We start from the raw sequence: 17,094 nt of genomic DNA, 5'->3' as shown, positions 1-17,094 counted from the left end.
GGAGAGATCAGACTATGCTGGGAGGAGAGAGAAATAAACTGACTACCTTCCAGCTTGGGGTCCTGTTTCTCCGTTCCCCCAGCCCTTCAGCATTCATCACTGTTAACCAGCCTGGGGAGGTGGCTCTTGGCCACTGAATACTCAAGTCTCATTTGCTCATGCTTTTCTTTGGAAACTCACAGTTGCCTGCCCAAGCAGAGCCCCCAGCAGCAGTTTGCTTCCACAATCCCAAACTGCTAGACTCTACTATCTTCAGACAGATCTCAATGAGAGAATCTACTGAAAATTTGGGTATGTGGGTTCTGTGACTGAAATCTCCAGTCTTTCTTGGTTTGGGCTGGGCTACCTCCCTCAACTTCCCAATACTCTTAGAGGCACCTACAGTCACTCCTATGAACCAAGTTCAGTGCTACCATGTAAGCTCTTCTACCAGCCTTGTTTCAGAGACCCATAAATAAATCTCGAAAGAGAAAACAGACAAACAGAAAAACCATTGTAGGGGCTGGAGCACAGCAGATAGATGTTTGCCTTGCATGTGGCCACCTGGGTTCGATTCCCAGCATCCCATATGGTCCCCTGAGCACCGCCAGGAGTAATTCCTGAGTGCATGAGCCAGGAGTAACCCCTGTGCATCGCTGGGTGTGACCCAAAAAGAAAAAAAATTCATTGTATTTAACAAAATGGTTGATAAAAATATTCCTCCTAACCAGACTTTGCTGCCTTCTCCCCTGCTGAATGTCTTGGCCTTCAGTGTCCCTGTTCTCTGCAGGTGAGTCTCTCTTAGTCTCTTGGATAGCCAGAACATCCTGCTTTCCTCTGACTCCACCTTTCCTTGCACTTCTTAACCTGAAAACTTATCTCTTCCTGTCACCTTTTGGGGCTTTATTTCTACTTTGGACCAAGGGTTTTGGGGGACAACCCCACAAATCTCCTGTTGGATTCTTCATGGCTGATCCCTTGGCCCAGTGGACTTTCCTCTTGGGCACAATGATGTCAGGACAGGAGAGTGCCAGGTGCCTGCTGTCCAAGGCACCTCAGAGCACGGAGTTTTCTGGAAGCTGTGTAGCCACTACTGCTTCTCCCACCCACGTGCCATATTTAAAAAGTAAATGATTTTGCTTAAGTTTAGGCACGTTAATGTGAAGGTAAAATTTGACATTGGCAAGATGATTTAGATAAGGACAGGTTTTTAAAGAGAATAATGTGGGAGAGGGTTGAAAATTTAGTACAGAAATTATGGTGCAATCCGGGCCCCACATGGTCCCCTGATCATCACTGGTGTGGCACTGGAGGCTCCCAGGCCCTGCGAGCCTAGCCCTAGGGACCCCAGGACTAGAGAGCCTGAGCAGCAATACATCTGCAGGCTCTAGACTGAACTTACAGGCCTTGTCAGCCAAACAGCAACAGAAAGTGGCTCCTGGGCCCCTGAACACTGCTTGGGAGCATCAACCGCACCCCCCAAAAAAGAATTTTATGGAAGAGATGAATTTAAAAAAATTTGTTTTAATTAATTTCTGTTTCCTTTTCCCCCTCTCCCTGGAGGCACAACTGGCAGTGCTCAGGGATCACTCCTGGTGGCCACGGGGGACCATAAGAGGCGCTGGAGATCACACCCAGGCTGGCTGTGTACAAGGGAAGTACTGTATCTGCTATCCTATCTCTCTGCCCCATAAATAGAATTCTTTTCCACATGTGAGAATCACGAAGTTAGGTTTAAGTTTCTGATGACCCAATATGATGTTTTGCATAGTATGAAATAACCCTTACCTTGATAGGCTAGAAACATTTTTGTGAAAGGAGGCATCCTGACCAGGAAGTGAAGCACAGTGCCACTGTTTGAATAGTGGGAACCATAGTGGTAAGGCTGTACCGGTGGCATGGGGTCGTCTTCCCGTGCTCCTTTTCGATACTCTTCCTCCAAGTACTGCAGGGAACAGAATCAAGAGAAGTCATGATAATGTGCTTTAGGCAAAGCTGGAAGAGCCTCCCCAGTTATTTATTTTATTTTGGCTTTTTGGGTCACATCCAGCAATATTCAGGGTTACTCCTGGCTCTGTGCTCAGGAATTACTCCTGGCAGTGCTTGAAGGACCATATGGGATGCCAAGAATTGAACCTAGATCGGCTGTGTGTAAGGCAAATGCCCTATCTGCTGTACTATCGCTCCAGCCCCCCAGTTATCTTTATTAATCTGCCTTTACTTATCCACCTTGAGTTCATTGTTCATGGCTTGCCCATCTGCCTGTGTTTGAACCTTAGCCACCTTGAGAAAGTCTGTGCCATGATGCTCTGCTAAGGTCTAATCATTCAAGGAGCAGTTCACAGTGGGCCCCTTTATTCTCTCATTTCACATAGAAAACTCATGTGTGGAACATCCTACTTTGCATAATTTTGACTAACAGCTCATGATGTCCAGGTGATCAAATACTCAGACTAGAGTGGCTACAATCACTAGAAATGTCTACAACTTAGTCTTGGGGCTGGGGGCTAGAGCGATAGCACAGCAAGCAGGGCGTTTGCCTTGCATGCGGCCGAACTGGGTTCTATTCCCAGCATCCCTTATGGTCCCCTGAGTACCACCAGAGGTAATTCCTGAGTGCAGACCCAGGAGTGACCCCTGTGCATTGCGGATGTGACCCCCCCGCCAAAAAAAAAGAGTTTCGGGCTGGAGCGATAGCATAGCGGGTAGGGCATTTGTCTTGCACTTGGCCAACCCGGGTTCGAATCCCAGCATCCCATATGGTCCCCTGAGCACCGCCAGGAGTGGTTCCTGAGTGCAGAGCCAGGAGTGGCCCCTGTGCATCGCCAGGTGTGACCCAAAAAGCAAAAAAAAAAAGTTTTTTGGGGCTGGAGAGATACAGTGGGTAGGGCATTTGCCTTGCATTGAGCTGACCAAGGTTTGATTTCTGGTATCCCAATGGTCCCCCAAGCCCTGCCAGGAGTTATCCTTGAGTGCAGAGCCAGGAGTTATACTTGAACATTGCTGGGTATGACAATCCCCTTAGGTTTCCGTTCTGTGGTGCTCAGGGGATATTCCTGACTTTGTGCTCAGGGGTCACTCCTGATGGAGCTCAGGGAACCATATATGGTGCCAGAATTGAATCAGGGTCAACCCCATATAAGGTAATCACCTTATTTCCTGTATTATCTCTCCAGCCCTTATACAACTCTTTCATATCTTTCATGTAAAAGACAAACTCATGCTGAAAACAACCAAAAATATGTAGCATAAGACAAAAAAAGTTTCAAGATGCAACTCGATCCTTTAGAGAAGTTCTATGCTCTAAGTATAAATGTGGTAATGAAAAACTATCACATTATTGGAAAGTCAGATTTTTATGCAATATTTTACGAGTGTTTTGCAGTATAGGTAAATAAAGATAAAAAAGAATACAAGTATGATGGTAAGGGATTGATGGATCAATCCCCGGAACCACATATGGTTCTCTTATCTCTGCCAGGAGTGCTCCCTGAGTGTAAAGATTGAAAAAAAGAAATACAGGGTTGGAAAGATAGTACAGGGGTTAAGGCACATGCCTAGCATACAGCAGAACCTTCTTCAATTACTGTTAGTACAAGATCCCCTGAACATCACCAGGTGCAGCCCTGAAGACCCCTGGGCACTGCCAGGATTAGCTGGGGTAATCCTGGCACTGCAGGGCCCAAACAGTATGACATCCTTGTGTCTTGGGTCCTTGTGTTGAACTGCTGGTCCAGCTGGTTGAGAATCACCAAGAAGAACGCCCACCCTTATTCCGCCCCCCCCAAACAAACCAAAAACAACACATATATAATATATAGAGTTTTTTCCCCCACCACTCCTATCTTCCAGCATAAAGTGGGAAGCACAGTCAAATATTTCCCATCTGTCCTACTCTTATCTCCCATAGCTGTTTTTGGCTCTGATAACAAAGTCAGGGGACAGTATATTTTCTAGAGTCACTTCTTGATCCTCACAGCATGCTCCATTTTCAGCTACATAAAAATCAAACAGTGATGTTTATAAGATGTTTGGGGTGAGGGGCTCTTTGTAGGACTTACACCCAGGTCTAGATCCTAGTAGAAAGTGGCATAAAATAAGATGATGAAATATAAGAAAACTGCTTTAGCTGTACTGAAGATATTGTTACAAAGAATACAAGAGGTTAAAGAATTTTTTAAAGGATTTTTCAAATTTCTATTAATTCACAAAAATAGGATTTACTTCAAAATTTAAAGCCTTAAAAATTACTATCAATACATAAATGTAAATTTTATTAAATATGAATAAAACCAGATTATGGCACATAAAAATACACTGATACAGTCATATAAATTAAGTTGGGAATACAAGTAACAGGTCCCTGGAAATCATTTGTAATTTTTTATAAGACATATGATGATGTATTATAATATAAAGTATATTAGCTTTTTTTTTTTTTTTTTTTGCTTTTTGGGTTACACCTGGCGATGCACAGGGGTTACTACTGGCTCTGCACTCAGGAATTACTCCTGGCGGTGCTCAGGGGACCATATGGGATGCTGGGAATCGAACCCGGGTCGGCCGCGTGCAAGGCAAACGCCCTACAGCGCTGTGCTATTGCTCCAGCCCCAGTATACTGGCTTTTAATTTATGCCTTGATATGTTTCTTTTCCTGGACAAAGTGTTCACAGGGCATTGACACAGAATCATATTTATAAAATGATCCCTAATCAGCTGATAACCAAGGCACAAGTAGTAACCAGAAAAATCAATACTTTACATTTTAAATTAGGTAAAACTCATATTTATATATCAGAACTCTAGGTTTTTTTTTTTAAATATGAAGAAAAACAAAGCTACCTTGTATGTGTCCACATAACGATCTTCTTTTTCTTTATACTGGACAGCTATAGGCTTAGAGAGGTTTCTGTGAGAGATGGTGCAGAAAATATATGAAATTTTTGTTAGGCCAAGATAACTGCATCTCATAATACAGTACATGATTGATGTAAGACCTGGCATCTCGGGGCAGTTTACCTAAACTCATGACTTCATTAACTGGTGCAGCATAACATTTTCTGGACAGATTCACACTGGCATCTCATATTCCTAAATTGTGACTACAAGCAGAGAAGCTGCTCTCCTTCCTCTCCTCTAGTTCCTTCAGAAATGAAACACACAAAGGCTTTCTCTAGCAGGTGATTCCTACAAAGCTCCTGAAGCTTCTGCCATCATTTCCCAGATTCTATACTCAGGCAGAGAAGGGCAGGAAATTTGGAACAGGAAATTTGATTACCCTGGGCAACATTATGTAATTATTAGAGTTAGATAAAATTGTCAAAACAAAACATGCACAAAATAACCAATGTGAGATTCTGAGTACGTGCTACAACAATTATGCATTTAACTTAAAAGTATACTTAATGTTAATATATGATTTAGTTTTTTAATTGGATCACAGTGAGATACATAGTTACAAAAATTTTCATGGTTTGGTTTCAGTCATATAATGTTCCAACACCTGTCCCTTCACCAGTGTACATTTCCCACCACCAATATTTCCAGTTTCCTCACTCCACCCCCCTCTACCCCCCGCCACTCACTCACCGCCCTACCTGCCTTTATGGCAGGTACTTTCCTTCTTTCTTTCCTTTTGGGCACTAGTTTTGCAATACAGATACTGAAAGGTTATAATGTTAATATATAATTTATTGCCTAGTGATCGCAAAATGAATGATAATAAACTGATCTTTTTTGGGAGGGGGGTTCACAGTTGGCAATGCACAGTAGTTACTCCTGGCTCTGCACTCAGGAATTACTCCTGGCGGTGCTCAGGGAACCATACGGTATGCTGGGAATCGAACCTGGGTCAGTTGTGTGCAAGGCAAATGCCCTACCTGCTATGCTATCGCTCCAGCCCCTGACTTTTTTTTTTTAAGTTTTTTGTCCTAGAAACTTTTGCTAAAAGAGTCAAGGTGGGCTGTGGATGTAGTTCAGATATCGGATAGAGAACCTGCATTGTAGGTGTGAGACTCTTGAGTTCAATTCCCAGAACTACATGCCTGCTAGGGACCATTCTGGTGCCCCTGATCACCAAGGAGCATGCACCCTACTTCATAAACAAGGTGAAAAGTTTCATAGACAATATAAAAATAATTTTTTAATAATATTGAATGTTTTTAAAAACAAATATTTTTACTGATAAATCAGAAATTACTGTTAAACAGATAAACTAAAAATCGGCTGCAAACCCACTAACAGCAAAACATTTTACTGTATATTTCCATAGTTGTTCTGCTTTATCTTTCACTTTGGTTCTTTAATGTCAAATTGCCTTTCTGAAAAATTGTTGTTATATATTTATACCACTGTCATCCTGTTGCTCATCGATTTGTTCAAGCGGGCACCAGTAATGTCTCCATTGTGAGACTTGTTGTTACTGTTTTTGGCATATCAAGTACGTCACGGGTAGCTTGCCAGGCTCTGCCATGCGGGCGCGATACTCTCGGTAGCTTGCTGGGCTCTCCGACAGGGATGGAGGAATCGAACCCGGATTGGCCGAGTGCAAGGCAAATGCCCTACCTGCTGTGCTATCGCTCCAATCCTTTATACCAGTAGTAAATAAAATGTTTAATTCTTACAAAAGTGTCTCTAGTATCACTGCTATTTTTCTTGGGTGGGGGATTTGAGCCACACACGGGGTTGCTTAGGGGATACTCCTGGCTCTGTCCTCAGGAGTGATTGTAAGCTGTGTTCAGGGGAACAATATATGGTGCCAAGGATTAAACCAGGGAGGCAAGACAAGTGCTTTACCTCCTGTACTATCTCTCAGGTGACCACGGTTGTTTCATTAATTGACAAATATATTGAATCTGATTTCCCAAAAACTGAAATCGGCTTGCTTTTTAGTTTAGCACATGAATACAAGTTTATCGAACAAAACTTCAGTTTTCATTGATAACAATATGAGAAACAAACAAAAACTACTTTGTATATTGTTAAAAAACTAAAATACCAAGTGAAATGCATGGAATGATTTGGGGTAGGGCACAAAAACTGTAATGGCTATAAACTATAAATTGCACTGCCAGAACAAATACCATCGGGAGTGGCCTGAATCCAAGCACCAACGGCGAGCACCAACCCCTAAAAACAAACTCCCTTTTTCCCTTAAGAGATGTGAAATGAAAAACATAGGAGTGGCATAAAAAATGTTTGTTATTTATTTTAAATAAAAGAAAAAAAAAGAAGTTGTGAGTTTGGCAAATACTTTCCATTTTTAAGCTGAAGTAGTAAGACATAATAGCTCAATATTTATTCATTCTATTTTAATACATTCTTAAAAATTCTGAGAACTTTAATGAAATGAATACACATATATACAAAGCCAAAAGGAGATAATATTTTTAGTTACCTGTAGACTGATGGATCACTGAGGTCAAGGCTTACATTAACGTAGTCAGCAAGTATAAAGGGGAACACTGGATACTGCATGAGATCATTGAAGGATCGGCCAGCATGTTTGTTTAAGTGAGTCAAATATTCAAAATTAGTGATCTGGCCAGTATACCATAAATTTGTCAAAGCAGTAATATTGCCATACTCCAAAAGATTAGGAAGGTTATTTGTTAATATATTGTGATACACATCATCACGAACCTAGAAGAGGAAGAGAAAAAGAGAAAACAACCCAGATATTACTTTTAGTAATATTGACACTGTATTATTGACAATTTTCTCCCCCAAATCTATACTATCTTGGCATTGCTATCAATTTCTTTCCCTTTTGTGTGTGTGGGGGGGGGCAAGGGGGGCGCCACACCTGCAAAGCTCAGGGGCTTTATGCACCCTATTGTCGGTGCATGGGGCACCATCTGTGGTGCTTGGGATTCAATTGGGGTCAGCAGCATGCAAGGAAAGAACTTTAATCCCTGAACTATATCTCTGACCCAAACTAATATCAATTAAAAAAAACAACCTTCTTTTCAAATAATATTAATAGTTTGATGATTAATATTAATGATTCAAATTAATGATTCAAATCCAGGACTTTTTGCAAATGTTGGAATCAGTACATTCTGTCATTTGAGAAATCTACTAATGAAAAACTAAGGAAGTTTGCATAAACAAATTGTTTATATATAGATTCTAAGACTTATTTTTTGAATGAAGGAAAAAAAAGAGCTTCCATCTAAATAAATACAATCTGTCATATATATATGTTTTATATATATATATATGTATATATCATGGTTTTCTGAATTAGACAGACCTGCTTTACACCCTTTGTGCTATAGCTACATTGGCAATTCTGGGGTAATGTTTATCCCATGTAATACAGGATATTTGATTTTCACTACTAATTAGTTATAATTGGGAAAATAAATAATCCCCAAGCTCATCAGGAATGATTCCTGAGTGCAGAGACAAGAGAAGCCCAAACACTGCTGGATATGGCCCCCAAACAAAGAAAAGGCAAATGAGAAGAATGAAAAAATAAAGCTATAGTTATGAAACAAGAAAGCACTGAGTGTTTAAGAAGCTATATTTTGGCCAGGGAATCAGAAAACTGGATGCCTGGGTTCAATCCTTGGTACTACCTGGTGCTCTGAGCACCACAGGAAGCAACCCCTGAGCTCTGGAACACTAAAAAAACACACCAAGTAACTCAACCTGTCTAAAGATTGCCAATTGCTGAAGTAAAGGTTGTTGGGACAGAAATGATATGATTGCGCACTAAACTCTACAAGAAAAAGTAACCATTCATCCAATCATCAAATATCTGCTCAAATATTTCAGCCCCATAAATATACATACTGGTAAGTCTGTACTAAAATATTGAAGTTCAAGTACCATTGAACAGTTCAATAGTATTCAATGTAGCAAAAGCCACAGCACTGCACAGAATCACTGCAGGAGGCTGCAGTGATAGTACAGCAGGTAAGGCACTTGCCTTTCATACACCCTATCCAAACTCAATCCCCAGCATTCCATATGATCCCCTGAGCAGTGCCAGAGGATGTGATCACTCAGGAGTGATTTCTGAGTGCAGAGCCAGGAGTAACCCCTGAACATTGCTAGGTATGGCCCAAAATCAAACACCAAACCAAAGCAGGAAAATCACTGCATTTTGCTAGGGAGGCAATGTTGGATGTTATTAAGTCATAGAGAAGACAGAAACAAATAAAAAAGATAAGGGATTTGAGAAAGTATGAGAGGAGGCCTGCTCTCATTCAAAATACCTAGGGAGTGGGGCCAGAGTGATAGCACAGCAGGTAGGGCATTTGCCTTGCACGTGGCTGACCTGGGTTTGATCCCCGGCATCCCATATGGTCTCCCGAGTACTGCCATGAGTAATTCCTGAGTGCAGAGCCAGGAGTAACCCCTGAGTATCACTGGGTATGACCCAAAAAGAAAAAAAACACCAAAAAACCCCGAAAACAAAATACCTAAGGGAACGTCTCAGAGAACTTTTGGTCAGGGAATGTGAAAAAAAAAAAAAAAGGAGGGGCTGAGTAGTGTACTCCAGAAGATAGGAAGTGCTAAGAGCCAGAGGCACTTAATAAGGAAAACAGAGACAATGGGATAAAATATAGATGTGGCCAGTGAAGTATCAAGGTACCAGATTATTCAATGCATTAGATTATCCTGAGGACTCTTTGGCTTTAATTGAGATTTTGAGCAGAGGAAAGGCATGAAATATGGAAACAGTGAAACCAATGAGACTATTTTTATGATTTAGGAAGAGATTGTGGTGCTGTAGACAAGGAGTGCAGTAGTGGGAATGGCCAGTTTCTGAATGATAAATATCAGCGAGAGTCACTGGAACTTACTGGGAAGTGAGGGATGAGAAAATAAGAGGATTCTAAAATAATCCTAATGTTCTGCCTTAGGAAACAAAAACAAGCTGGAGTTGCCATTCACTAAGCTGCAGAAACCGAAATGAGATACTGGGGGAAGATTTAGAAGTGTAGTTTGTACATGTTAGATTTAAGTTGCCAATTAGGATCTAATTGGAGATGCTAAGTAGAGATATATTTGAGTGTGATGCTCATGAGAGATGTTTGGGCTGTGTTATAAATTTGCAGACTGCCAGATTACTGCCAGGTAGCTTTTATTTTATTTAGTTTTGGTTTTTGGCTGAACACCAGTCCAAACCATTCAAGGTTTGGTTTTTGGTGACCCAGAGGAGCTGAGCTTACTCCTGGCTCTGCACTCAGGGACCACTCCTGGTGGGGTTTGGGGGACCATGTAGAGTGCTGGGGGTAGAACCTGAGTTGGCTGTGTGAAAGGCAAGAGCCATACCCACTGCATTATCTCTCCAGACCCTATAGGTAACTTATAATGTAACAAGAAAGGCTGAGAAGGAAAGATATCTGAAGAACAAACCCTGAGACACTTCAAGGAAGCTTCTGCAAACAACACTGGGAAGGAATGACTGTTAGACAAAAGGAGAGTAAAGAGAATATGAATTATGAAGCTCAACATTTCAAAAGAGAACTGGAGGGAAGGTCACAAGGGTACCCAATTTTTCCCAGGATATTGTTTCTTCAATGAAGGAGAGTAGACAAATGCTGAAGGCATGTGGATGTCAATAACAGTTTGTGAAAAAACAAAAAAAAAACCCAAAACAAACAAACAAAAAACAATAAAAACAAAAAAACTAGAATCTACTCCTAAATTTAAACTAGAAGAAGTAAGTTAGCTTACTTTTAAAAAAGCTTATTTTTTACAGATATAGTTATTTTGTATTAAATGAGTTTTATATGGTTTTGGAGGACAGAAATAATCCCTTAGAAAGTATTTTTTGGGGCCACTCCTGGTTGTGCTCAGGAATCACTCCTGATGGTGCTCATGTTTTTTTTTTTGTTTTGTTTTTTTGCTTTTTGGGTCACACCCGGCAGTGCACAGGGGTTACTCCTGGCTTTGCACTCAGGAATTACTCCTGGCAGTGCTCAGGGGACCATATGGGATGCTGGGAATGAAACCCAGGTCAGCCGAGTGCAAGACAAACGCCCTACCCGCTGTGCTATTGCTCCAGCCCCTGATGGTGCTCATGGACCATATGTATGTGCCAGGGACCTGTTCCCTCAGTCTGTGAAAGGCAGGTGACATGCTTGCTGTACTACCTCTCTGGCCCCAATAAATAATCCTTACATAACCAATGGTTTACTTTAGGATTCAAGGCAGTATTTACTTGATTTTGGAAATAGTGAACTGAAGTTTAAATTTTCATATAGTCAGCATGAGTACACTTACACTGGGCCTATGATCATTTAAAAAAGATTCCATTAATAAAGCTGAATCTACCTTAGTGTTATCAAATGCTAGGAGGAGCGTTCTACCATTTGTTAAAAAGATTTCTACAGCATTATCTCTCAATTGCCACCATCGCTTGTGAACTTCTTTAATTTCTTCATATGTCCAGGAAAAGGATGCTGGTTCCAAGTCTCCCTGAGGACTCTAAGACAAAGAAAACAGATATAAATATTTGCTTTACATAAGTTATATAAACAATCATTTTATTTTTAGATTGAAAGAGAGAATAGCCTGGTGCTTAGAGTACATGTCTTACTTGAGGCTGATCCTCAGTACCACAATGTGCCCCAAGCATCACAAGCATTGCCGGGTGGGCCAGGTAATACCTCACACCACATCCTGGGGCCTTTGCATTGACCAGCTGGCTCAGCTGACCAAGAGTCACTGGGAGGAGTCCCCAGGCTCTTGAGCACAGGTTGGCAGACCTCCCCAAATAAGATGTCCAAATGAGGGCCATGGGGCCGGGGCGATGGCTCAAAGGGCAGGAGTGTATGCTCTGCATGGGGGAGGCTCGATTCCTCACACCGCCTGGTCTCTCAAGCACCACCAGGTGTGGCAAAAACCAAAAATCAAAAGAGATATCAAAATGAAATTGGAAATAATCCTTTTGTGGAAAATGGCAGTTAAAATTCTCTAATTTTGCTACTAGAAAACACTTCAAAATGCTGAATAAATGGAAGAAAAAAAATCTCAATGAAAGTTTATTCATTTTATTATCTTGTGGGTATTTGGGCCATATCCAGAAGTGCCTGGGAGCCACACATCAAGGTGCTCGGGGGACCACGTACGGTGATGGGATCTGAACCATTGTCACAGCTGCAGCCACAAGCAAGGCTTATTTCTGTACTTGCTCTTTAGCTCCAAAAGATTATTTTTATTTACTACAGTTGCTGCTACTATTGTTATTAACAATGCTGAGGCTTGAACCCAGGGCTTCATACACACCCGACTGCTGAATCACATCTCTGGTCCTAGACTTTTATTTTGTTGCTACAGAGCTACGACCCACTGGGGGCTTGGGGTGGGATATCAATCCCAGCAGTGACTGGGAGATCATGTGATGCTGGAAACTGAGCTTGGGTCTTTAATATACAAATCATGCTTTGCACATGCTCAGGTCAAGGCTATCTCTCTGGGTGCTAGACTATTTTTTTTTAAGTGCAGTTTTAGATTTGCAGAAAATTAAACAGATGTATAGAATTCCCATGTGCATAGCCTTTCTGCCTTCAGTCTTTTTATTAACATCTTATATTATTAGTGTGACTCATTTTCACTCGTTTTAGTACTGATGAACTAATACTAGGTATTTTAATTCTCTGTTTTCTTGGGAGTAACAGCGGCAGTACTCAGGGATCACTCCTGGCAGGGTGCAGGGGACCATAGATTGTGATGGGCATAGAATTCAGGCTGACCACATGCAAGGCAAATTCCTTCCCTGCTGTACTATCTCTCTGACCCCTCCCCCTCTAAATCTACTGGTTTTAACTATCTCCTTATTTTCCATTTTCCAGAATATCAAATAATAGATGGACTTTTAAGACTAATTTTTGTTACTAAGCAAATAGCTTTTTAAGAGAACTGAGTTTGCAATGAAGAAAAATAGAACTTCCAGGACAGAATTAGAAAATACAGAAATTAGCAAAACAAACAAAAAAACCCCCAAAACCAAACAGCACTTTGGGGAAAGTGACACTGTAACAATCCAGTCATCTATTATGTACACACACATGCATATAAATACAGTTTCAGAAATGAAGTAACTTAAGTCACCATTCACTTGAGAACCAAAGATAAGGCCTTGGGTTCTGTAAATCAAAATGTGGAGCTAAGATTTATTCAGATAGCCTAAATCCTAGATGGGACATATATACCCACTAACCCCCTGAAAGTAAGTGAACAAATGTACCCATCAATTGAGAAGAATAACTGGGAAACGTTTCTCTTTTGGTCGAGTTTAGACTAATTAGGACAAATATCTCTAAGAATTATAACTGTCTGGCTCTTCCAAACCTGTGTTCTTGCTTGATCATTTTCTCCCCTCACAACTTTCTATGTAAGCTTCTTTCAATGAAAACTGTTTTGCTTCACTAAAAAGAAAAGAAAGACTTTCAGTTTTGGGGAGACTCTCTGTGCGCCCAGTCCTTAAGGTCTTTCCTGTTTTTGAAGGAAACTGTACTTGGTCAATTTTAGTAAGTTAGGAACTGTAAGGAGTATTTATTTATTGAGACTCAGGATTGGAATAAACTGAAATAACAGAAGTACTGTAGAATTTGACTCAAAATAGTTCTCTGAGACTCAGACTCTAAATTAGAGAAAGTCAACTTCTTTTAAAAATTACCTTCAAATATTATTTAGCATTCAGACAAATCTATATACAGTGACAATATATGACACAAACACAAATTTTAGTCTCTACTTACCGAACTTTCAACTGCATCAGAAGCATTATCTTCTACAAAATACATTCCACATTTACCTGCATAAGATAATTGTATGAGTTTTTTTAAAAATAAACGTACACCATTACCATATATGTTTAAAAGTAGGGGCTGTTGGTGTCAGTCAGAATTTAAATCTCTGAAACCAGAAACACTTCCTGATATTCGATGAAATGTTTTTGAACAGTCCCAATTTTTTTTTTTTTTTGGCTTTTTGGGTCACACCCGACGATGCTCAGGGCTGACTCCTGGCTCTACACTCAGAAATCACTCCTGGCGGTGCTCAGGGAACCATATGGGATACTGGGAATCAAACCCGGGTCGGCTCGTGCAAGGCAAACGCCCTACCGGCTGTACTATTGCTCCAGCCCTGAACAGTCCCAATTTTTAGTCAAGTTGCTTAATCTCTTTGTTTCACAACTTCCTTATAAAAAAGAGGGTGTCCGCTCACGGCCGCTCTCCACATGCTTGAGTCGAGCCTCATCCATGAGTGAATCCCCGGAAAACCCAGGTATGCAGGACTTTGTGATTGAGAACTCTGAGTTCAACGGGATGGGAACGGAGACCTCCTGCCTGTATCCTCCTGTGTCTGACAATTCAGAGTGGCCAAGCCCATAAGCCACCTCTGGCTGGTGCCAGATAATCTCATCATCGTCATCCGCCACCAACCAGATGGCATGTCCTCCTTTCCTGGAAGGGAGTGTAACACGACACTCACCATAACCATACCGATGGACCCCATGCCAGGTTGTTTCACTTGGGGCGCCTTGGAGCGGGGTGGGTGAAATCCCTCCCCGTCCCAAGGGACCCAGCCCCGGCAGCTGAAAACCTCCAGAACTCAACCGCTGCCATGCTCATGGCTGCTCTCCACATGCTCAGGCCAAGCCTCACCCATAAGTGAACCTATTCCTGGACTGCGTGGCCGCAAAGAATTACAGATATACAAATTAGACACTTCATACCACACACCCTACCCATACTCTGAGAGTACTGCACCACATTTGATGGAGTTTAAAGTAGGAGGCAACCAGTCCTAGAGGAAAAAAATTTTTTTTACAGATATATATATGTAAAAGTACACAACCTCTAACAACATGTCAGTGATCTCTTCTAGAAGGGTTTAGTGGCCCCTGGTTGAAATACACGAACTTCACCCTCTTTCCTCTAAGGATACCTTTTTGTATCTTCATAACAAACAATACAGAATATATTATATCGGTTCTGCTTTGGGGCTGGGATTGGAATTCGGGATGGAAACACCTGAAATATCGTGGTGGGAAGGTGTAATGGTGGTGGGACTGGTGTTTGAATATTAAATGCAATGAAATATTATGAATTACTTTATAAAAAGATTGTATATAAAAAAAGAGAGTGTGCACAGAGATTGGCACATATCCAAAAGAAAAAGGCAACAAGTGCTGGTTTGGATATTGGGAGAAAGGGACTCTCCTTCACTGTTGGTGGGGATGCTGACTGGTCCAGCCTTTTTTGGAAACAATATGGACATTTCTCAAAAAACTAGGAACTGAGCTTCCATTTGACCCAGCTATACCTCTTCTGGGAATATACCCCGGGGGCCCAAAAATCACAGCAGAAACACCATTTGCACTCCTATGTTCACTGTAGTGAACTTGAGTGCCCAAGAACAGATGAATGGGTAAAGAAACTATGGCACTTCTACACAATGGAATACTATGGAGCTGTCAGGAAAAATAAAGTCATGAAATTTGTCTATAAATGGATGGACATAGAGAGTATCATGCTGAGTGAAATGAGTCAAAAGGATAGGGACAAATATAGAATGACTGCATTCATTTGTGGTATATAAAGATATATAGTAGAAGACTAACATCCATGTCCGGGAAAACAGGGGTTAGGAGGACTGGTCAATGACTGGAATCAACCACAAGTGTTTGGGATGGAGCGCAGATAAGATAGAGAAGAGACCAGTATGATAATAATAACTGGGAATGATCACGCTGGACAAGATCTGAGTGTTACAAGTAGGTAAAAGGATATTCTTGATAGCAACCAGAGTGCCGACTTCGCCTCACCATTTCCCCAAGGGGCCTTCATATACTCCCTACTGTAGGAATTAGAATATACGTAAAATACTGTCTGAAACTCAGCTCTAAACAAATACTGGTTATTTATTATTACCAGTATTCTTATATAACCAGCATATTTATTTGCTTTATTTTGTCATTAACTGAAGTCACTGGTATAAAGTAACTTTTGTAGCAAAAAGAGCACTGTAGCACTGTTGTCCCATTGTTCATCAATTTGCTCAATCAGGCACCAGTAATGTCTCCATTGTGAGACTTGTTACTGTTTTTGGCATATCAAATACGACACAGGGAGCTTTACAGGCTCTGCCGTGTGGGCAGGATACTCTCCATAGCTTGCTGGACTCTCCGAGAGGGACGGAGGAATCAAATCCGGGTCAGCCACATGCAAGGCAAACACCCTACCTGCTGTGCTACTGTTCCAGTAGCAAAAAGAGATTTAAAAAAAATTTGTGTTTGGGAGGGAAGGTAGAAAACTGGCTCCCTTGTAATATAGGTCCCTTATAAGATAGGTAGGGCCCTTATCTTACAAGGTACTAACCTGGGTTCAATCCCTGGCACTCCCAAGTCTGCCAGAAGTAAGCCCTGAGTACAACCTGATGTGAACCCAAATCCAAATATATCTAAAAATATTTTTTAAATAAAAATTCATAAAAATAATGCGTAAGATAATTTGTGTTTGGTTCACATTTGGTGATGCTCAGGGCTACTTCTGGCTTTGTGCTCAGGGCTTGCTCCCAGTAGTGCCTGCGGGATGGAACCCAGGCCTTTCGCATATGATGCATACCCTCAGTTGGCTTAGCTATTTCTCCAGCCCCCAAAAGAAAATCTTAATTTTTGTGCTGACTTAACCATTCAGAAGAGCAGAATAGTCTTTAAAAGGTACTTCCCCAAACTTCCTGCTACACAGAATGCTATTTGTTCCTGTGTCATACATCCAAATAATGGGAACTGTCCCATGATTCCATCAACTAAGTGAGCTCTTCATTCTTGAGCACTGGTATGGCTGGATTGTCATTTCTATGTCATTGGGACTCATCCTGGCAAGCTTGAAGCTTTGCATTTCGGACCTTGGGAGTAATAGTTTTAGTCCACAGCAGTGACTCTATAAATAGCAGCTACATCAAACTCACAGGAGGATGCTTCAAAATGCAGACTGCTGGATCCACCCACAGTTTCCCATTCTGTGTGTCTGGGCTTGTGTTGGAAAATCTGCATTTCTAAGAAGCTCCCATGTGGTGCTGGTGCTGATTCTGGGATCATGTTTCAGAACAACTGACCTACAGCATACAAACTGGTCCTCTACTGGA

At 41.4% G+C, this 17,094-nt stretch overlaps 1 protein-coding gene across 4 annotated transcripts in view; it reads right to left on the bottom strand.

The window, feature by feature from the left end:
• Nucleotides 1-17,094, bottom strand: part of LYST (lysosomal trafficking regulator) — a 193,302-nt gene that overhangs the window by 33,538 nt on the left and 142,670 nt on the right. For all 4 annotated transcript variants that reach the window (XM_004620365.2, XM_055146687.1, XM_055146685.1 and 1 more), the window contains 5 exons: nt 13,701-13,756; nt 11,272-11,424; nt 7,376-7,620; nt 4,822-4,888; nt 1,768-1,924 (listed from right to left, as the gene is read on the bottom strand). In XM_004620365.2, the coding sequence (XP_004620422.2) occupies nt 1,768-1,924; nt 4,822-4,888; nt 7,376-7,620; nt 11,272-11,424; nt 13,701-13,756 (678 nt within the window). The remainder of the gene's footprint in view (nt 1-1,767; nt 1,925-4,821; nt 4,889-7,375; nt 7,621-11,271; nt 11,425-13,700; nt 13,757-17,094) is intronic.

The sequence above is a fragment of the Sorex araneus genome, chromosome 9 (genome assembly GCF_027595985.1).
Source record: "Sorex araneus isolate mSorAra2 chromosome 9, mSorAra2.pri, whole genome shotgun sequence".
Lineage (NCBI taxonomy): Eukaryota > Metazoa > Chordata > Mammalia > Eulipotyphla > Soricidae > Sorex > Sorex araneus.
The sequence above is the reverse complement of the archived record's forward strand: the minus strand, read 5'-3'. Positions and strand labels throughout refer to the sequence as shown.